This window comes from Macaca thibetana, chromosome 1 (genome assembly GCF_024542745.1).
Source record: "Macaca thibetana thibetana isolate TM-01 chromosome 1, ASM2454274v1, whole genome shotgun sequence".
Taxonomy (NCBI): Eukaryota; Metazoa; Chordata; class Mammalia; order Primates; family Cercopithecidae; genus Macaca; species Macaca thibetana.
Window position 1 is genome coordinate 92,756,653 of NC_065578.1, and position 21,783 is coordinate 92,778,435.

Here is a 21,783-nt window from a genome sequence, read left to right on the forward strand (position 1 = left end):
TCCAATCTGCCACTTATTCACTCCATGACCTTGAATAATCTCACTGGGCTTCAATTTTCCCATCCATCAACTGGGATTAATGACTAGTTATAAAGACCAAATACGTGTGAAAGTACTTTATATTTTTAAAGTCCTATAATGAATATAACCTTTTTTCCTTTTTTTTTTTTTTTTTTAATTTAGAGATAGTTACCAAATTACAAATAGCTTCAGCTTTGGAGTTAAATAACAACCTGGTTTGAAATTTCAGCTCCATTACTTATTATCTGTGAGACTTTGAACAAATTAGTAAAACTCTCTGAGACTGTTTTCCCCCCATGTCAAAACACCTATTTTGCATGGCTATATAGAAATTAAATGAAATAGCAAATATGAAAACTTTTGGCCCAGTGTATAATTCATATCAGGCACTGATCTGTTTTCTTTTTGCCCTAACCTACTTTTCCTGCATTATATACCACTACACCTCTTTACAAACCCTATTAACAGAGCCACTCTAGACTACTTTATTTTCCCAAGTCATACAATATACTTTTGTGTTTTTTCTTCAGTTATATGCTCTTTCCTTCTCTACCAAAATTGTACTCAATCTTCAAGCCGCAGTTAAAATATTCAGTCCTCCATAAAACCCTTTGTACTTCACTAGTGTGTTAATCACTTCTTCCCATGCACATTCTTAACCTGTGTGTTTTATCACAGTATTTATTTCAATCTGGTTTATATTCTGCTTCTCCCACCAGATTATAGGGTCTTCAAGAACAAGGTGGGAGTTATATTCATCTTTATTTCTCCTACATCATAGTCAGGACACTAGACAGTTATTGAATGAATGTAGAAATCAGATGCTGTCTTCTCTGTTTTTTTTTTTTTTTTTTTTTTTGAGACGGAGTCTCGCTCTGTCACCCAGGCTGGAGTGCAGTGGCTGGATCTCAGCTCACTGCAAGCTCCGCCTCCCGGGTTCACGCCATTCTCCTGCCTCAGCCTCCCGAGTAGCTGGGACTACAGGTGCCTGCCACCTCACCCGGCTAAGTTTTTGTATTTTTAGTAGAGACGGGGTTTCACTGTGTTAGCCAGGATGGTCTCGATCTCCTGACCTCGTGATCCGCCCGTCTCGGCCTCCCAAAGTGCTGGGATTACAGGCTTGAGCCACCGCGCCCGGCCCAGATGCTGTCTTCTCTTTCCTCTTTCTATAGGACACCACGTCTATACATGCCTGCCCAAACACATGCAAAAGCAAGCACGTCTTCTCTAAACAGCTCCCTTTCAACTCCACTATTTTTGACAGTGACACTCCCCTAACCGTAGTCTGAAGCTAAACTTTTTTTTTTTCCTTTTCTTGAGACAGGGTCTCACTCTGTCACCTAGCCTGGAGTGTAGTAGCATGATCATGGCTCACTGCAGCCTCAACCTCCTGGGCTCAAGTAATCCTCCCACCTCAGCTTCCCAAGTAGCTAGGCTCACAGGTGTGCACAACCGCACCTAGACAACATGAAAAAATAATGTTTCATATATATGCACTCTCTCTGAAACTCTTAAAGCTTAATAAGGAGATGTTCTCTTTGTCCTCAAAAGCCTATTTATAATATAGATACATATAGTATACTATAAATATTTAAATATGGGCTACAGATTAGCATATTTTATGACATATCACACTGGTATTTACATCCAATTAAATTTCTCTCAGCCACATATGTAATAAACTAGTTACATGGTTTATTACTAGTTGGACTGACCAAGCCTGATAAAGATAATAGACACTAACATTATATAACACTTCATACTACAAAAAGTACTTTCACACAAGTCTCATTTGATTTTGAATCCTGTGTGTTACATAATATTTCTATATCTGAATTGAAGAAAATGAGGCTTGGAGAGTGACTTGTCTAAGTAAAAAAAGTTGGGACTGATACCTACAACTCTTTACTACACATTCAATTCTGTTTATGCTACCACAGAAGCCTCTAGCAATAAACTATTACTGAAATAATGTGTGCTCTACTCATCTATTTAGCACAAGTCTATAAAGAACATAAATGTTACATGAAAAAGCAAAGTTATTATAGTTTTTTCAGGAGAGACAAGATATGGGTCAGTGACACTGTGACAACTCAGGACATTTTTTGCCAGCTAGCTTTTTCAGATTGATAAACTTGATAAGGTCAAGATAAATTTAGGCACTATAATAAATCTTTAAATCAACAGTAAACTGACGAAAAAAAAAAAAACAACAAACCACCACTTCATAAAGATTTTTTTTTTGAGACAGTCTTGCTCCGTCACCCAGGATGGAGTGTAGTGGTGCAATCTCGGCTCACTACAACCTTTGCCTCCAGGGTTCAAGTGATTCTCCTGCCTCAGCCTCCCAAGTAACTGGGATTACAGGTGCCCACCACCACACCCAGCTAGTTTTTGTATTTTTAGAAGAGGTGGGGTTTCACCATGTTGGCCAGGCTGGTCAACTTCTGAGCCTAAGTGATCCGCCTACCTTGGCCTCTCAAAAGTGCTGGTATTACAAGTATGAGCCACTATGCCCGGCCTGAAGAAAATTTAATTAAAATACTGTTTTTAATCAAAGAAATTTTGTTTTGACTAAATTTAGTAGCACTGAAAAACAAGTGTCCACACTTCAGAAATTAAAGAACCAGTAAGTGGTCCTGGAGAAAATGCTAAATGAAAAAATAGAGTAATAATCTGTAATGTCTTCTTGAGAGCAGCATACAGGGCTCAGACAGAATGTTTTAAGAAAACATTGTCAACAAGCCAGGTGTCATCAAGAGTAATGAATCTGATGAACCAAAGTGACAAAATGGATTTAAACGGTGTCTTGTTTTTAGAAATTCCAACATCCCACTATTTATATAGCCTCTTATTCCACACGACAGTATGACAAACTTTGTCTTTTTTTTTTTTTTTTTTTTTTTAACGTTTTTTGAGACAAAGACTCTTTCTCTGTCACCCAGGCTGGAAATGCAATGGCACAATCGCAGCTCACTGCAGCCTTGACCCCCTGGGCTCAATCGATCCTCCCACCTTACCCTCCAGAGTAGCCAGAACTACTGTGCCTGCCACCAAGCCCGGTGGAAAAAAAAAAACCCGTAAGAGTGTCATACTGTCATATGGGAGAAGAGGCTATACTATAAACAGTGGGATATTGGAATGAATACACACACACACACACACACACACACACACACACACAGATATTTGTAGGGACGGGTCTCAAATGTTGCCCAGGGGGGTCCTGAACTCCTGGGCTCATGTGATCTCCCTGCCTCAGCCTCCCAAAGTATTGGGTTTACAGGTATGATGAACCACAGCGCCCGGCTGACACACTTTTTAAAATGCAATTTCTGTTTAGATCTTGACACCTGTTGATATTACTAGTCACTATGGAAAGAAGTAAAAACAGTTAAGATGCTCTAACATTTTTTTTCCCCTGTAGAAGCCAACATGGAATACACCATGAAAACTGTCTAAATGGGAACCTTCTAATACGGCTCATTGTACGCCATGCATTTCCACTACGTTGGAACTGACTTCTACTTTCCTACTTATCTATTAGGCGACTTAGTCGCCTCTAGGCAAGTAACTTCTGTTTCATTTTCCATGCAGTAAAAAAAAAAAAAAAAAAAAAAAGATGGAGGACTTTAGAGAGCTTTTACCCGAATAAGGTCTATTAGACATCTTCAAAAGCTTTCTCTCCAGACGACGCAGAAACAGGCACACGGGATTCTGTGCTTTCCCCACCTCCCACTCCCAAGCCCAGGCCCCATTCTTCTCACTTTCAATCCTCATTTGGGCTCCTAAAAGAATAGCAAAGAGAGTTCTTTTATCAATACCAGCGCTCCTCTGTCCCCAAATCCGGCTAGGGATGGGTTCGGAGGCCTCAGCTGCTGGAGAGAGGGTAGAGACGATCCTTCCTCGCCCATCTAGCCAGCCACCACCCCTTCCCAGATCTAGCGTCCGGGCCCCTGACCAAGCGCGTGCTTGGAGCTCTCCGGTACAGTGACGCGCGCGCTTGCCCGGCTAGGGCCCCTGTGAAGGAATGGGATCCCGAGGTGCTTGCCAGGACCGCAGCAGGCGGAAGCTGCTGGCAGCGGGAACGGGCGGCTCCCGTCGGCGTGGGTGGGGGAAGGGCGGCAGCCACATCCGGAAGTCGGTCCGGGAGGGAGGGGGAAATCTGAGGAACGAGGCTTCCGGCGGCGCAAAGGGTGTCGGGAGCGGCTTCCTGCAAATCTTCCCTGGCCTCTGGAGGGACCACCGTTGCCGCCGCTTCGGCTTCCAGGATCTGCGTTCGGGTTACGCGGCCACGGTGGCAGCCACTGCGACTCCCACTGTGCCTGGCTCTGTCCATATTAGTTCCCAGGCGGCCGTCGCCGTTCCAGCAGCGGCAGCGGCGGACATGTTGTGAGGCGGCGGCGCGGGTGTCTGAAGGATGGTTTGGCCGAGGCGGCGGCAACGGCTGCTGGCGGCGGCGGCAGCGGCAGCGGGGCCTCGGGCTCTATAGAGCCGAGCCCGCTGGGTACCCGCCCGGTACCGCGGCGAGGCCAGTGCCCCTGGATCTTGCCTCTGCTTCGACGCCGTTGGGGACCAGTTAGGCGACAGTGCCCGCCCCTCTGAGGAGACCCGAAGGTGGTTCCCCAGCCGCTCAAATTTCCGGACCACCGCGCTTTCCCCTCAGCCTGGGCTGTGCTCTCTCTAGAATCCTCAGGCCCCCACTTTCTTCCCAAACTCATCCTAAATCTCTCACACACGCGAGCGTTCCCAGCCCTCAAGCCAGCTCCTCCTCCGTTCATTTTCTGCACCCTCTTCGCGAAGCACCCCCCGGGATCACTCTCCGAGGGCGGCTTTTTGAGAGATCTCCGTGGAGTAGTGGACCAGAGCCGGGGAGTTTTTAAAAGCCGGGGCGCGAGAAACAGGAAGGTACTATGGCTTCCTCGTCTGGCAACGATGATGATCTCACTATCCCCAGAGCTGCTATCAATAAAATGATCAAAGAGACTCTTCCTAATGTCCGGGTGGCCAACGATGCTCGAGAGCTGGTGGTGAACTGCTGCACTGAATTCATTCACCTTATATCTTCTGAAGCCAATGAGATTTGTAACAAATCGGAAAAGAAGACCATCTCACCAGAACATGTCATACAAGGTAAGTCATGTGTGGAAATTGGTTTGAATGAGGGTCTAGGGGAGCAGTCTGCTAATCGCGTGACGCTTTCATGTCAAAGCCTTCATTCCTCTTCACTGGTAAGTAACTTAATGAAAAAGCCAGACTGGCATGTAGGTAGCCCGTGCTTTAAAAACAATCCCTTTGTAGCATTCTTGCAGTACTTTTCATCTAGCGAATACACGTAAGGAGTGCAAACATTTAGGTCAACGTCCCCAAAACAAAGAGTGATCTCACTTTACAGCCAGGTAAGCCGAAGCAACAGGAATTGCTTGCCTGAAGTTGAACTTAGATAATAATTAAGGAACGCAGAAGTTCTCCCTTGGAAAATTAAAAATTCAGACAGGAACTTCAAGCATGGATGGAGACAGAGCGCCCCTTCCCCACCTGACCTTTCACCAATGTAGAGGAAAAGATTTATTTTCTGAACACATGAGTTAAAAAATTCTTAATATACAATGTGTTCAACGTTGTCAAGTTTATCGTTGTTGAATAAAAGGAGGTATGTTTTCTGCTCTAAAAATGGTTTGATGGTACGTTCATGAATGAGTTACGAAAGCACTCCTGGTCCATTCTGTAAGAAAAGGGTGAACTTTAAATTTTTGTTTTTTTCTTTTTGTTTGCCTTTATGTCGTTTGCTTTGTTCTATTCTGTGGAGATAAGTTTTAAAATCTTTGATTGAAAGTTTATGCAAGTTTTTTTTTTTTAACGGAAAATTTCCCCGTCCTTTCCTGCTGTCATTCTTATTTGGATGCATACACTTAGGCTTTTATTGAACAGCACTTCTGAAAGCTTCAACAGTTTCTTTTATCCTGAAAAGGTTGTGGTCCCGTAATAGGGATTTGGGGGACTGTATTCTAATGGTTTCAGAGAGGAGAAACATATTTACTAGTCATAATGTTTCGGGAATGTACCTTTTGCGATATTTTTACATGTACTCTTGTGAAAGAGTTGTTCTCAATTTGAAGTGAGAACTTGCCTTTCGTAATAATCTAATTAAAAGTATTGATTGCTTGTGAAACCAGGGAAAAAATGGTTAATTTTAATCATTTTGGTAGGCAGGTGGTTGTCTGTCACTTAATTTTTATACTTTAACTTTTTAAAATGTGACTTGCCTGTTGTACTGAAGTAGAGAACACATCTGCTTATGTTGACCATATCCAATATTTTACTGTCAGTATTGACAAAAGGATTAAATGATTGATTTTTAATCCTTTATGACGTCTTGAAAGTAGTTTTAAAATATATCCTGCCATTTCAGTACATAAGGAGAAAAATCCCTAGGAAAAAGCATATTTGATTCTTAAAACTAGTACTAGTTGTTTTTTTTTTTTTTTCTACTTGATGTGCTGAATACTCTAGCAAGTAAAATGAAAGCCAAGTTGTCTGTTTTTTCTCTTGTGTATTTATTTTTACATTGTATGTGTGATTGCTGTCATAAGTCTTTCACAAGATTATCCAGCACAGATAGCTGTAATTTCTTTTTACAACTCATAAAAAGGAAAAAGAACTTTTTATCAACATTGCCTTTCTAATGAAAATTGCAAAAGATTTCAACAGGGTCTGCCTAAATATTTGTTTACACTACAGAAGTGGGGATCGTTCCAAAAACCTAATAACACATTACAGTCTGTCTTCTTGGGGAGAGTTAATTCTTTTCTAGGATATATTTAGATTTCTGATTGACATGATGGAATAGAAGTGCAGCTGTAGCAAGCAGTATGCTAAATAATTCAACTTTGGAATATGCTAAATTCAGTTTAATGTGTGAGTCAGAAAGCTATAGTGAAAAAGCATTTCCATTGTGTAATGAAGATGATTTGTTTTTGAAAATCATGTATTGACGTGTTATAGTCTTAAAATTTTACCTCTTTTTTTTGTATTATGCTATTGTTAGGTGGATAAGAATCTACATTTTCGCCCAAGAATTCTCCCTAATTGGGCTTGTAGACTTTATACATTTATAATCTCATATTGCTTAATTATTCCAAAGAAGTTTTGTTTTGAGAAGTTAAATTTTTAAAGAAATTCTTAAGGTTTATATGTTTTAGGTGTTTGAAGTGTGTTCCTGTACACTAATCATAATAGATAGGACATTTTTATACTTTTCTGTCAGCATTGATTAGGAATGTAGAATATATCCAAGTGGAATAAATAATGTACATTTTAAAGTGGTATGATTCTCACATGTTGAAGTTTGAGTTTTTAGTGGTAAGTTTAATGAACTGGACTTTGCTTTAGGACATTTCACTTGTTCATTTCCCACCTTGCTTTATCTTGTCTGAACAAATTAAGCATTCTGAGATAGTTCTGTAAAATGCAAGTTAAAGTTGAACCAATTTGATCACCAGTAAATCTATTAAATAACTTAGTTTAAAAAATTTTTTTTTCTGTTTTGCTTATTTTGAGTTTAAGAAAGTAGACTTGGTATTGAAGATCATAGATATGTGAATAGAGGGAGTTCTAAGCTATAAAAGGTGTTCCTGTTTTATTGCAGTTTTTTGTGAACACGTATTCTTGAATGAGTTCTAACATGTTCTGTCACCTTATAGAAAGAATTGACATTGAGAGTCAGCTTAAGTTCTGCACTGAGAATTCTTTAACCTTAGGTAAATCTTTTAACTAAGGTTTTCTTATTTATGTATAAATAATACTTGATTTCAGGTATTACTTGTAATTTTTGAGAATTAGTCAGGGGTTGAGAACCTTACATGAAATATCTCCCCTCCCATTTATGAGAATTGTAACTGGAAGTAGTAAAAGTTTGAGAGTATCTGAGAATTTACATCTTCAGCCACTGAGTTGCTCCAAGCTGTCTTATGTTGAAGGAGTTTTTTAAAAATTCCTGTCCGTCTCACACTGGTACCTTTGTAAGATAACATGAAAATGGATCACTGGAAAAGATGAGGAAAAGACCAACACTTAACTCTTTACTATTAGATTCAATAGACATAAAATTATTTTGTCAAATTGCAATGAAGGTACTTAAATGCGTTGAATTTCCATGGTTAACTAATGTTAACCATTAGGAACTGTTCCGGCATAAGTCCATGGACCACACTTTGAGAACCTTTGCTTTAAAGCCTAAACCACAGTCTGTGTTGGAAAGTGGACGTGAGTAGTAAATAATCATTCATACAGATATTTTTTCCGAAGGGACACATCTAATTTGCACTGCAAAATTTATCACATAATCAAATGCTTTTCAAGTTAGGATTTTATTAATACTTTTCTTAAAATTAATGTATCTTTTGTTTCTGTTTTCCTTCTGCCACCCTACAATTACTTACTGAATACTATCAAGTATTTGGCATTGTGCTAGATACTACTAAGGATATTAAGATAAATGATACTCAATTCCTTCCCTGCCATTAGTCTCTCATTGTTGTCCAAGATTTCCAGTAGTGATACCATGGAGGACATGGTTCTTAAGGGTCTTCAGAAACCTTTGCCAGGCTAATGAGCCAAGAAGTCACTTTGGCCTACATCCTCTTAATGTATTTTATGTGAAATACATTAGTCCCTTCCTTCCCACAAGCAAAAGAAAATGGAGAAATTAGAGAATGCTGATTTATATAGTATTTAAAAGGTACTGTATATCACATAATTTTAAAAATGAAAAACATGTTTTATGCATATGAAGTATGAAGTAGTTCACATAAATTCATGTTATGACAGAACCTTTCAGGAGTACATCAGTTTGTAAAATAAGATAAGCCTATATGAAGATTATTGTTGCTTGGAAGAAATTTTCACTTTTTTTTTTGTTTTTTGAATAGCTGTCTTGTTAACATCTGTCTCTTAAGCTGAAAAATGTGCTACGTATTTTTTCCCCTAATATACACCATGGACTTTTCTGGTTGTAGTTTTAAGATGCACGGCATAGGGTGACAGATAGTGATGTGTGTTAGTTTTACCCACAAGTTTTTAAAAAAAATTTTTCTGTTTTAGAAAGATAAGATCCTTAGAAATAGAGCCATCAATAATCCATAAGGTCCCTTTGTACAAATTAGAAAAAGGCACTCCTTCCTTAAAAAGCATTCCTACTGTCTGCCAGAAAAAGTATCACAGTAAACATACGAATTTATGATATTTACAATAAGAATGGCCTTGTAGTATGTTGTGTACTGAATAACCTACATAACCGTAAATGGTGGCCCTGCTTGGGAGCCATTTCCTTTATCCTTTAATATTCTCTCTGTGTATGATAACTAATACATGAAAGCAAATGATGTAAAATATCTCCCTATTTAGAAGGTATTATGTCTAGTTATTGATATCTGTTTGCCAAATGTGTTTAAAATTAAAGTCAATGCAATTTTGAAATTAAATTTGTGGCTGCTCCTTTTCAACCATTTTATTGAGAGTATAGTTTTTACATATGGCAATTCTTTGAATAAAATTAAATATTAACCTTGGACCTACTTGCCAGTTTCTTGAAAGCAGTGTTCTCAGCCTTAAATGTTTTTAAAGGTAGTTATATATTTAAAATTTTTTTTTAATCCAAGCCCTCCATGGTTAAAAAAAATAGCTTGGATTGGATTTTCTTTTTTCTTTTTTTTGAGACAGAGTCACGCTGTCAGGCTGGAGTGCAGTGGTGTGATCTCGGCTCACTACAAACTCTGCCTCCCAGGTTCAAGCGATCGTCATGCCTTAGCCTCCTGAGTAGCTGGGATTATAGGCGTGTGCCACCACGTCTGGCTCATTTTTGTATTTTTTGTAGAGACAATGTGTCACCATGTGAGCCAGGCTGGCCTCTAACTCCCGACTTCAAATAATCCCTGCACCTTGGCCTTCCAAAGTGCGGGGATTACAGGCATGAGCCACCATGGCCGGCTGTTTTGGATTTCCTTAATGTCTGGTGTAGTAATTTATGGTATTTTGAAGGGTTGTCTCTCCATTGTGTTGATTTGTTAATTTTATAAATGTAGTATTTTATAAATATACCTGTCGAGCTTGAATTTAAATGTGATATTGTATAGCTATACCTTCATTTTTAGCTGTACACTTATGAGGGTACTCTTTTACATTTAAAATAAGATAAAAAATAAAATAAAAAATAAAGATGAGAAATACGTAGTCTGAGTTGGTTAAGTGATTCTTATGTGCTAGACACTGTTAAATGCCTTGTATTAATTACCTGTTGATTCCCACAACCCTGAAACTAATAACAATGTGATATTTATTGTTTTATTTTTAATTAAGAGGCAGGGTCTTGCTCTCTCACCCAGGTTGGAGTGCAGTGCCAGTCATAGTTCACTGTGGCCTCAAACTCCTGAACACAAACTCTTCCCACCTCAGCCTCCCGAGTAGCTGGGACTACAGGCACCCACCACCACGCCCAGTTAATTTTTTGTATTTTTAGTAGAGACAGGGTTTCACCGTGTTAGCCAGGATGGTCTCAATTTCCTGACCTAATGATCTGCCCGCCTCGGCCTCCCAAAGTGCTGGGATTATAAGCGTGAGCCACTGTGCACGGCCATGTTGGCGAATTTGATATACAGAACTTAGAATAATGCCTTTCTGAAGTTTTTAGGGAGGTCAGGGGAGGTGAGTTAATTATAGGACAGTACTATGCTTTTTGGCATCAGGTTATTTCTAAAGAAGGTTGATGAAAACAGCTTAACATTTGAAATAATTAAAGTTGTAAATCATTTAAAATGTCTTAAAAACCAGTTTGCATGGGCATGTAGATTTGTAAAGGTATATTTGACATTGTCCCAGAAGAGCAAATTCCTGAAGTTAGAAGTGAGAGCGTATATACTAAAAGGAGTCTGGTTCAACGTAATGCCTGAAAGACTTCAAGAACTGATGACCTAAATTGATTTACTGTGTTTTTCACCACCTATGTTTCATCATTGGTTCACAATACAAAATATGCCTTTGGGGCATTAGTCAATGTACCAAAATTATAAGATATAATTTTAAATACTGTGAGCCAAAAGGAAATTTTATGCCTTGTCTTTTCTGGATTACAGAAGGTATTTAGAGTGTGTGGGTTTTTTTTGTTTTTGTTTTTGTTTTTTTTTGAGACAGGGTCTTGCTCTGTTATCCAGGCTGGAGTACAGTAAAGTCATGGCTCATGATATCATCAATCTCCTGAACTCAAGCAATCCTCTCACCTCAACCTCCTAAGTAGCTGGAACCATAGGCACGAGCCACCACACTTGACTAATTTTTTTTTTTTTTTTTTTTGTAGAGAGGAGGTCTTGTCATGTTGCCAGGGTGGTCGTGAACTTCTGGACTAAAGAGATCCTCCCACCTTGGCCTCCCAAAGTGCTGGAATTACAGGCATGAGCTACCATGCCTGTAATACCACTTTTTTTTTCCTTATAAAATTTCCTTTCTAAATATGAAAAGGGGAGAAAAATTTTTTATTAATGCTTCTTATCTCCTTATAGTCTTCTTTCATCTCAGTTTTTTGCCACATCATTTAAATATGTTTTTATTTTTCCTGTTAAGTTTTGTTTTCAAGAGAAACCTGTTGGCTGACTCTTAAGTGCTGAATTTCATGACTTTCATTTCCACCAGTATTTTTTAAACTTGGCAGTTTGAGTATCTGCTAAAAATAGCTTCCTGTTGGTATATTGGACAAAAGAAAAACTTCTCTTCTTTTATTCTGTCCTACCAGAACTTAGTAGAGAATGTGTTACCAGCCTACTTTTTCTAAGTCAAATGACACAAAATGTATTTTCTTACTAAAACCATATGTTCTTATAATGGACTATTTTTTTCTCCTCGCTTACAGGAAATGCTTTGGTCTTTTAAAAATTAGTCAGAATGAAAAGTGAAGGCATGTGCCTTGGTTCTTCAAGTTTTAACTGATTTGCCACCTAATTTTTAGCAGATTGATAAAATATTTGTCTTGGCTGCCCAGACAATTGTTGTACAACTATAAAATAGGTAAAATTATTAGAAAACAGCAAAACATTCCCCTCCCCTAAAGAAAAGTCCACAAAAACTTTATGTTCCACAGGTTGGGGAAAGCTATATTTTATCACCCTTTCACATTTTAATATTTTCATTTCTCTAGCACTAGAAAGTTTGGGCTTTGGCTCCTACATCAGTGAAGTAAAAGAAGTCTTGCAAGAGTGTAAAACAGTAGCATTAAAAAGAAGAAAGGCCAGTTCTCGTTTGGAAAACCTTGGCATTCCTGAAGAAGAGTTATTGAGACAGCAGCAAGAATTATTTGCAAAAGTAAGTAATTTATTTACATTATTTTCCTCTGAATCCTACCCTGATTGCTAACTGAAATTGCTTCCTAAATTAACAGACATACCCAGAAGATTCCCTTTTTCTAGGTAGTTGATTATAGAATCTAGTGTTCAGAGCTGACCAATTTGACTCTGGTTTATGTGAATGTAAATATTTGCAGCAATCTGTTTTCTAAAGAGAACAACTCCAAATACCTATTGAAATTTCACTTTAATATTTTTTTCAGACAGAATGACCATTTTAAGGCGTGAAAAGTATACATAAATGTTCTTAAGATTTAAAATGATGAGCTGATGAGAAAATTCTATATCAGATTTTATGATGCATGACATACAAGCAAAATCTGATTAATATCAACTGTGTAGTTAAATTAGGTATTTAATGTACACCTTTGAAGCATTTTAATCTTAAAAAAGTATTTTAAAGCTAGTAGAGCAAAGGGAGAAAATGTTTTCTTCCTTGCTTATTATAATTCTAATATCTAGACTCTGAAGAATTAGAATCAAATACTAATATTCCTCTGTTTCAAAAAGAAAAGGGAGGGGAATTGGTGGCAAGGCTGTTTTTTCCCTTCTAAGTTCTGGCCTTTCATTTGAAATTATAAGGCAGCTTTGGATTGAATAGAAGAGAAGTTGTAGTAACCATTAGAACTGGGAAGTATCATTTTAGGTAAACTCTTCCAGATTAGTCCTGTAGCTGATCTCTCTGCAGCCATAACAATCAATTTGGTTTATATCAAACTGCATTTGAGTCTTAAGTATGTTTAGTCACTAGACACCAAGTACCATTTAAACTTAAGGTAAAAAGAAAAACTTACATTTATTGAGTTCTAACCACGTGTTAATCACATTGCCAAGTAATTTACTTGCATTATCTCATTTAATCCTCACAGCCTATCATAGGCACTAAAGAGGAAAAGCCTTTGAAGCAGGCGTGAGTACATGCAATGTTATAATCCATATGAATATGAGGTACGAAAGAAGAGGTGTTGGTGTTTTAAAAACATTAATCGCATTTATTGATTTATGCTATTGCAGACCACCTAGAGAATGCTAAATTAAACATTTGGTGACAGAAGATGCTCTCCTGGATACTTTAAATACATAAAAACTTGGCAGAGTTTTTATGAAATATAAATTTTGTTGTATTCATTTACATATTAAAAAAGATTCAGAGGTGGAACAACTTGCTTGAAATTATTTGTCATTTGTTCTACAGTTACTTACTGAAGTCCTTACTATTTACCAAGCATCGTGCTAGGTGCTAGGCTTACAAGAGTGAACAAGGAGACAGGGTTCCTGTCATTATAGAGCTTAGTCTACTGGGGAAGATTGAGTGGGAAAGATTGACTTAAATAAAACAGTAAGTTCAGAAAGTTAGGAAGTGTTGGAGTCTGTATTTAAACTTAAGTATTTTGGCCCAAAAGCCTCTACTGTTTCTACAATACCATGCTAATGCTCTAGCCTGCATTTTATCTTCTTAAACTTATTGTGGGGCTTTTAAATAGAATATGTATTATCCTTGTTAGGGCAAATTATAAAGAAATAATTGACTGCCTGCTATATCTGTCTTCACCTCTCTATCCCAATTATCTGTTTTTTATTCCTCTTTTTTATCTCCCTTGTTTCTTACCCTGGCTTATGTATGAAGATCTCTAGTATTTCTTTGCTTTTGTGAGGATGACCAGCGGAGAGGTAAAATTATAGCAGTTGCCTAGTACTTCTTCCCTACAGCACTGAAGCTCTAAATGTGAAAGAATGGATAAGTAAATATATCTTTTTTGTCACTTTCATTTTGTTTCATCTTTTAGACTTTAAATATTAACACAATGACAGCCTCATTTGAAGCTAGCAGCAAATATTTGGAAGGAGGGAACCTTTAATACATCAAGATTAAAGTTAACTTTAAATTATAAATGAGTCATTTTAATATGTGGGAGTGAGTATCTTAAAACATAATGAAAACCTCCAAAAGAAAAGTGAATTAGGAAATATATGCCTGCTTACCTGTCTTTCACTCCCCAATTTTAGAAGAAAAATACTTGGGATGGATTGAATAGGGGGCAAGAGAGAAAAAAATATATTAGAGTAAATATCACTGAAAAACGTTCAATTTGTGGAAATGAATACAAGTAAAATTTTATCAATCAACTTTTTTTTTTTTTTTTAAAGAGACAGGATCTCACCATGTTGCCCAGGCTAGAGTACAGTGGCTATTGACAGGCTCTATCAGGCACACTTGAGCCTAGAACTCCTGGGCTCAAGGGATCCTCCTACCTCAGCCTCACGAGTAGCTGGGACTATAGATGTGCACTAGTGAGTCCAGTTCAACAGTTAGTTTTAAAGGCATAGAAGTGCTTTTATGTTCAGAGAAAAGTATCAGAGCTGATACAGGGGCATGGTACCTAAAAGTCAATTAAATTTGAATTGTAACTAGTACACAACTTTGCAGACCATTGAATAAACTACCAAATCAAGAACCTTTGCAGTAAAACCTTTGTAGAGACTTGAAATTATTTGAATTTTTTCCATGTCACAAAATTATACCAATTTGTAATTGATTAGACCACAAAATATAGGTATGCTTAAGTTGGTTAAATTTACATATTTGATTTGCCCTGCAATTTTCTTATGAACTCTTAGAATTTTTTTTTTTTTGAGATGGAGTCTTGCTCTGTTGCCCAGGCTGGAGTGCAATGGTGCTGTCTTGGCTCATTGCAACCTCCACCTCCCAGGTTCAAGCGATTCTCCTGCCTCAGCTTCCCAAGTAGCTGGGATTACAGGCATGCGCCACCATGCCCGGCTAATTTTTGTGCTTTTAGTAGAAACAGGGTTGCACCCTGCTGGCCAGGCTAGTCTCAAACTCCCAACCTCAGGCGATCTGCCCGCCTTGGCCTCCCACAGTGCTGGGATTGCAGGCATGAGCCACCGCACCCAGCCTTAAAATGTTTTTAGTGAAGCTCTGTTAGTTGGTTTTGAACTCTGGGTATTCCTGCCATAAAAGTAAATATGCTAGTGTGTTAGAATCTACTATTTTTCCTATTTCTTTACAAAAATGGATGACAATCATCGTTAGGGAGAATGGCTGGTTTCTAATTTCCTAAGCAAAATAAAGTTTTTGTTTACTGTAAAAATTGTCTTAGCCTTGTTTTTTCTAATATCTATAGTCTTTTCCTTACTTATTTTTTTTGTCTTTGCCTTTAACCATATACGGGTCTTCTGCATTTCCTTGTATCCCCCAAACCCTTTCATCTTTTGCTATAATGATCTGTGTTACTCACCAAGCAAGGTGGCACCTTCCTGTAGTCCCAGTTACTCAGGAGATCGAAGCAAGATAATCCCTTAAGGCTAGGAGTTCAAGGTTGCAATGCATAACAACTATGCCTGTAAATAGCCACTGAACTTTAGTCTGGACAACATAGTGAGACCCTGTCTCTAAAATAAATAAATAAATAAGTAATGATCAGTGCTACCATTTTTTGAAAACATACAATCACTTATTCCTCAAATTTAACTTCTTTCCTATCACAGAGACATTTAATCACGAAATTCAGTAATTTTTTTTCCTTTCAATTCTTACTCATCTGTTTTTTTAAAAATAACATTTGATGTAGACCTCTTCCTTTATTAGTCCCTGATACTATGGTTATGTGGGTAGCTTTCCCCCAAGGTAATATCTTTTCTTCTTCCACTTCCCTACTGCCACCTACACCAGCACCACCCCACTCCTGCCCTTCAGTCAACAAATTTCAAGTCAGAATTAAATTAACGTGTCCCTACTGTCTGCAAGACATATGTGGTACTGTAGATATACAAAAATGAAGACTATATCATTCTTCTTAAGAAACTTAGTATCTAGTAGGGGAGGTATAATGCAGACACACTAACAGCTGTTATGAGATTGACTACTTGGATGAAGAAGATAACTATAATATGAAGCTGGGCTGGGCGCGGTGGCTCAAGCCTGTAATCCCAGCACTTTGGGAGGCTGAGGCGGGCGGATCACGAGGTCAGGAGCTCGAGACCATCCTGGCTAACACAGTGAAACCCCGTCTCTACTAAAAATACAAAAAAATTGGCCGAGCGTGGTGGCGGGCTCCTGTAGTCCCAGCTACTTGGGAGGCTGAGGCAGGAGAATGGCGTGAACCCAGGAGGCGGAGCTTGCAGTGAGCCAAGATCGTGCCATTGCACTCCAGCCTGGGTGACAGAGTGAGACTCCGTCTCAAAAAAAAAAAAAAAATGAGGTCAACCACTTACGAGAAAGATATTCTGGCTGGGCATAGTGGCTCACACCTGTAATCCTAGCACTTTGGGAGGCCCAGGTGGGAGAATCACTTGAGCCCAGGAGTTCGAGACCAGCCTGAGCAATATAGTGAGATCCTATCTCTACAAAAATAGAAAGAGAGAAGGAAAGAGAAAGAAAGAAATCTCAAGTATGGAAACATTACATCAATTTTTGGGGGTGCAGGAGTATGCCAACTAGGAAGCAGTTAGCTTAGCTCCAGAACCACCTTTCTGTGCTCTGCTTTGTGACTGGACCTAGTACTCTGTAAGCCACATGTTTCTTTGCTAGCTGACTCTCCATTAGACTCTGTTGCCAGTATGGGGTTCTCGTGGGAGATTGCATGGATGGAGGAAGAGAAAGGGTTTTCTCCTTTTACTTTCTCTTGTCTTTCAGTTCCTTTGAACAAACCAGCAACACTTCTTCATCCTGGTTGCATCAGTTTTCCTGTAGCAGAGACTGAATCCTGTTTGCATTTTCTCTAATACACAACCCGCCTGAACCCGCACTCCATCCCCCCACTCTGGCGGTGTGGATCGCAACCCTTGGGGCCCTCATCCAAGCACGGATATATTAGTACTAGCTTATCTATGCCCATTCTTCCGAGGTCTGAGTTTCAGTTCCATGAAGTGGTTTCGTTAAGCGTCTAAATTTTAAAAATGCCAGCATTTTCCTCTATTCCCCCAGTTTTAGGGTTGGTGGCTGCTTCCTGTAGCTACTTTCATGACATCTTAATGTTCTCTTCCTGCCTTTTCAGCTGCCTAAAAACAACTTTATACTTGTTTAACAGTTCTTTATATTAAATTTTTTCCATTCCAGTAACTCGTGTGACTTCTTTCTCTTGATTATACACTGACTGATACCAGGAGGAGAAAATAGTATTTCAGTTTGACTTGAAGGAAGGGTAAAATTTCAGTAAGTGGCAGGAAATTTCACATAGGATGAATGTCAGCATGAGTAAAAGTAGCAAAGATGAGGAAGTATGGTGTAAATTTGGGAAACATTTTGTATTCTAGGCTTTTTTGAAGCACAAAGTGCATGTTACAAGAAAAGACTATAGAGAAGTTGGGGTAGACACTAATTTGGAGGACCTTGAACTCTAGGCTAGGAAATTTGGATTTGATTGATAACAATTTTTTTTTAAAAAAAATGAAATAATGACCTGATTAGAATTTATATCTAGAAACGTTTGGATAATAAAGTCATGACAGATTATTCAGAAGAGTGAGGATTGTATATGGTAAAATCTTAAATGTTACTGGTTATGCTGGCCATCACTGTTTTCCTGTAGCATGTTCATTCAGAAAATACTGAAGGCCTTTGTGTTAGGAATGCAACAAAGAATATGGAAACAATCTCTGTTCTCAAGTGTGGTGGAAAAAAAAGATATAAACGTAGATAATTCTAGAACAAAGTGGATGGATATGGGAATGCATAGGGAATTATGGTATATGAAATAGAGCATAAAATATGGCCTGGAAAGGTCAAGAAAAACTAACTGATTTGCATTTCAAATGATGACTAGGAATTACCTATGCATAAAGGGGAGGGTATGAGCTGGACTTAAAGAACAATTCCCAGAACAGACAGAAAAGGAGAAAAGGATTGTTTTGGCAGAGTCTAATGGGAAATTATAAGACCTTTTTAAGAACAGGTTCGTTTTTTCCCTTCTTGGTGTGGTTTTTCTACAAACAGATAAAATTAAATTGTGAAGGAGCCTTAGCTGTTTCTTATGTAATTCATATGTATGCATCTTGGTTTCTAAAATCCTGTGGTTGTTTTTAATAGAGGATATATCAGATGAATGGATTTTAAGTAGTATCTTTTTACTAGTGTGTATACGGAAAGGATATGTATATTTGTATGTGTATGTGTGTATATGCAAATGTGTGTGCTTACAGAGAGGGAATGAGGGACACAGAGATAGGCATATTGTAGGTTAGGGAATTGTAATAGAAACTCAGAAAGAAATATTGGGGTAGCTACTGCATACATGTATAGTACTTCCTTCATATGAGGTAGAGGTACTATACTAGAGAACTTTTAAACCATATAAATTTTAGATTGAAAAATGTTTATATCAAAATTTAATTTGAGGGTACGGAAGAGTCAAGTGAAATGAAAGGAAAAGTACAGGGAAAGAGCTAGAGGGAATATTGTGGGTTTTGTCAACTTTTTCAACTTCTTCAGTTGAACCAAAGGTCATAAATTACGTGAAATAAAAGAGGGCCATTTATAAGAGACCTAAGTTTGAGAAATTTCTTAGACCTGTGTAGTTAGAAAAAAGCAATCTCTAATTATATTTACCTATAGAGTTTATGTTCTCCAGGTGTGTGACAATTACATAGTAGTTGGACAATATCCAGATGTATGATGATAACTGTCTGAAATTGGCCTAATCTACATTTAACGAAAGTGTATATATTATGGGTTTTTTAAAAATTGTTATCATTTTTTTAATGTTTTGGTTGTTTAGGCTAGACAGCAACAAGCAGAATTGGCCCAACAGGAATGGCTTCAAATGCAGCAAGCTGCCCAACAAGCCCAGCTTGCTGCTGCCTCAGCCAGTGCATCTAATCAGGCGGGATCTTCTCAGGATGAAGAGGATGATGATGATATCTGAAATTCACCAGCTGAGTTTCTATTTCTTCTATAAATGTTTTTCCCTGCACAACAAAAACAGTGAAAGAAATGCTTATCTGTAATTTTGTATGCATCTTGGTGGACTTGTCATTGGTATTCTAGGGATGTCTGCTATTAAGTTTCATCTATTGTGTGCTATACATGTAAAAACTGTCTCTTTGAACTATTGAAAATTTAAGGTTCAGTATAATATCAATTTTGAATTTTTAATGGTGTTTATGAAATTTTAGATAGCAGCAAGTCCTTCATTTGATCAATAAACAGTGTTACAGAAAACTTCAAGTTTATAAAAATACAGTGAAATTTCTACAAAGCTCTAAATCTGCATTTGCATTTCCTCTGCCCTTTTAACTAAACTAAAACTTGTGAATTTTAAATTATTAAGGGGGGGGTGCTGTGTGAATCAGTAGACATTGGATTGGGTTGGTGAAAGAGTTCAGTTCTGTAGTATCTGAATTTGTCTTTTAAAATGAGAACATATATAGGCAATAAATATATATGCTCAGATCAATATACTTGTTTAGAAAAACTTCAAGACATTAAAAAACTAGGAAGGAGTATGTTTAATAGTAGTTGTATAAATTTGGTGGTTATGTTTTTTTATTTTGTTTTTGTTTTGTGTAGAGGTAAAAACTATAGTTTTATTACAACATAATTCATTTTGAGCTCCACTATGACATTTCAAAGACTGCCCAGTTTGGAAGTCTGTCATGATTTATACTCTTTCGCTCTAATTCAGTAATTGTTGATAGTATTACTTACCTAGTCCATCCATACTCATATTATTCAAATATATAGGTGGGACTTTTGAAACAATTGCATTGATTCCCTTGGTTTAACTGAGGTTCATGAATATTCAAACCTTTGCTGGGGGAAAGAAATGAAAGTTAATGAGCATGCTTGCTATGAGAGAGGGATTTTTAATTTAACTTGTAGTTATAGTTTACTTATTGTTTTTAGAATTACTTTTACATTTTCCCGACTAGATGGCCTAGAGTCCAACATTACCTTTTGAGATGACATTATTGTCTCCATCATAATTGAGTGATAGCTTTAAAAAAAAGATTAGTTTTGCTTAAGAAGTTGTGTTACAACTGATCAGCCCTATATGAATTAACTGATCAGCCCTATATGAAACGTAAGTTGTGTTATAACTGATCAGCCCTATATGGAACATAAATAGTTTCTACCTGCTTATTAAAAGAGAGAAGCTTTAATTTGGTTCTAAAAAATAAAGTATGGTAGTGATTATAGGAATCCAGGATGTTGAAGAAATGGGATAGTGTCTATATTTTGGAAACAGAAAGGAAAAGTCACTTAAGATAGTATTAAGTAATTAAATTCCTATGTCAGTTGCCAAATCTTTTAAACTTATGTATTCACCAAGCCCAAAAATAGATTGTGGCTCCCAGGATTTCAATTTTAATTGGAGAGCTAGGTAAGTAAAGTTTTATAACTATTAGGTTTCTTAATGATCATATTTTGCAGTTTTAGTAAAAGGGAAATATTGTTATACATTTATTAAATATACTTCCCCCATGAAGTGAAAAGGTTAATTTTGCTGAATGTTTTAAGTTGAAGTTACTTCATGGATGTCATACCCATGAAGTGCATTTGGATGAGATAGAAGAAATTGTTTTTTAAAAAGTTTAAGTACCAAAGGTAGTCTAGTCTAGAACAATAATAAGTTAATATGTGTTGGCTTTTCTAATTTGTACTGTAACATCCTTATACTTTCTATTTTAAGTATATCTGTTTCTTAAGTAAACAACTTAGATATTTTCCACACCTTTTTTTTTTTGATGCAGAGTTCAGGTTAATTAATATTTTACTGCATCTGATAATGTATTATACGTTTGAAGCCTAGTGACTTTTCATTTTGACATTCTTGTGATTTCATATGCTGTATTCTTCAAGCAATAAAATTGTGATGTGTTTTATAAATGGTTTTTATATTTAATGATCTATAGAGAGATTTCTATTATTACAATTTTTACTAGTTTCAAGAATCTTAGGCCCAGAAGACATTTTGGTCATTTGGTATGTAGTACCTGCCTTTTGTTTTTGTTTACTGTTATTTCAAAAAATGTGGTTTTACTTGTGTTTTTGTAATTTACAGTCGTAAGATCGAGGCATAACAAAGGTACTTATGCAATATTTTATTTTTAGTTTTTTTTTTTTTTTTTTTTGTTTTTTTTTTTTTTAGCATTTGAGAGTCACTGTTATGTTTTGCCAGTTAAAATTTTTTAAATCTCTTGAAGAGAGAAACTAAATCTTTAGCGTTCTTGAGAAATAAAGTTATTGTTCAGTAAGTATTTTTCCATCCCCTTGAATATATGTTATATATCTTTTTCGGCAGATTATCAGATTAATAAGTGTTTAAAAGGCATTGGTTTTTAAAACTGCATATACCACACACACACAGAACAGTACACAAATAAAGATTTTCACAAATTAAGCAAACTCATATAC

The 21,783-nt window shown here is 37.2% G+C and overlaps 3 protein-coding genes across 3 annotated transcripts in view; 1 reads left to right on the forward strand and 2 right to left on the reverse strand.

Moving 5' to 3' along the window:
- Window positions 1-850: 850 nt before the first annotated feature.
- On the reverse strand, window positions 851-4,360 carry LOC126964212 (uncharacterized). The gene has a single exon (XM_050807129.1). The coding sequence runs from the start codon at window positions 4,358-4,360 to the stop codon at window positions 3,893-3,895; it is 468 nt and encodes a 155-aa protein (XP_050663086.1). The 3' UTR covers window positions 851-3,892.
- The window catches only part of LOC126949874 (uncharacterized), a 66,018-nt gene continuing 45,085 nt past the window's right edge, over window positions 851-21,783 (reverse strand). Inside the window, exon 2 of the mRNA XM_050782802.1 lies at window positions 851-5,131. Coding sequence (XP_050638759.1) covers window positions 4,362-5,131 — 770 coding nt within the window. The 3' untranslated portion in view covers window positions 851-4,361. The remainder of the gene's footprint in view (window positions 5,132-21,783) is intronic.
- DR1 (down-regulator of transcription 1) lies at window positions 4,935-21,255 on the forward strand. The gene is made up of 3 exons (XM_050807116.1): window positions 4,935-5,154; window positions 12,206-12,369; window positions 19,145-21,255. The coding sequence occupies exons 1-3, from the start codon at window positions 4,935-4,937 to the stop codon at window positions 19,289-19,291; spliced, it is 531 nt and encodes a 176-aa protein (XP_050663073.1). The 3' UTR covers window positions 19,292-21,255.

Excerpts from the sequence above, each read along its gene's own strand:
- LOC126964212 (XM_050807129.1), bottom strand. The coding sequence starts at position 4,360 with ATGGACAGAGCCAGGCACAGTGGGAGTCGCAGTGGCTGCCACCGTGGC.
- DR1 (XM_050807116.1), top strand. The coding sequence starts at position 4,935 with ATGGCTTCCTCGTCTGGCAACGATGATGATCTCACTATCCCCAGAGCT. Across the intron at positions 5,155-12,205 it reads ACCAGAACATGTCATACAAG|CACTAGAAAGTTTGGGCTTT; the intron begins GTAAGTCATGTG and ends TCATTTCTCTAG. Across the intron at positions 12,370-19,144 it reads AGCAAGAATTATTTGCAAAA|GCTAGACAGCAACAAGCAGA; the intron begins GTAAGTAATTTA and ends TTGGTTGTTTAG.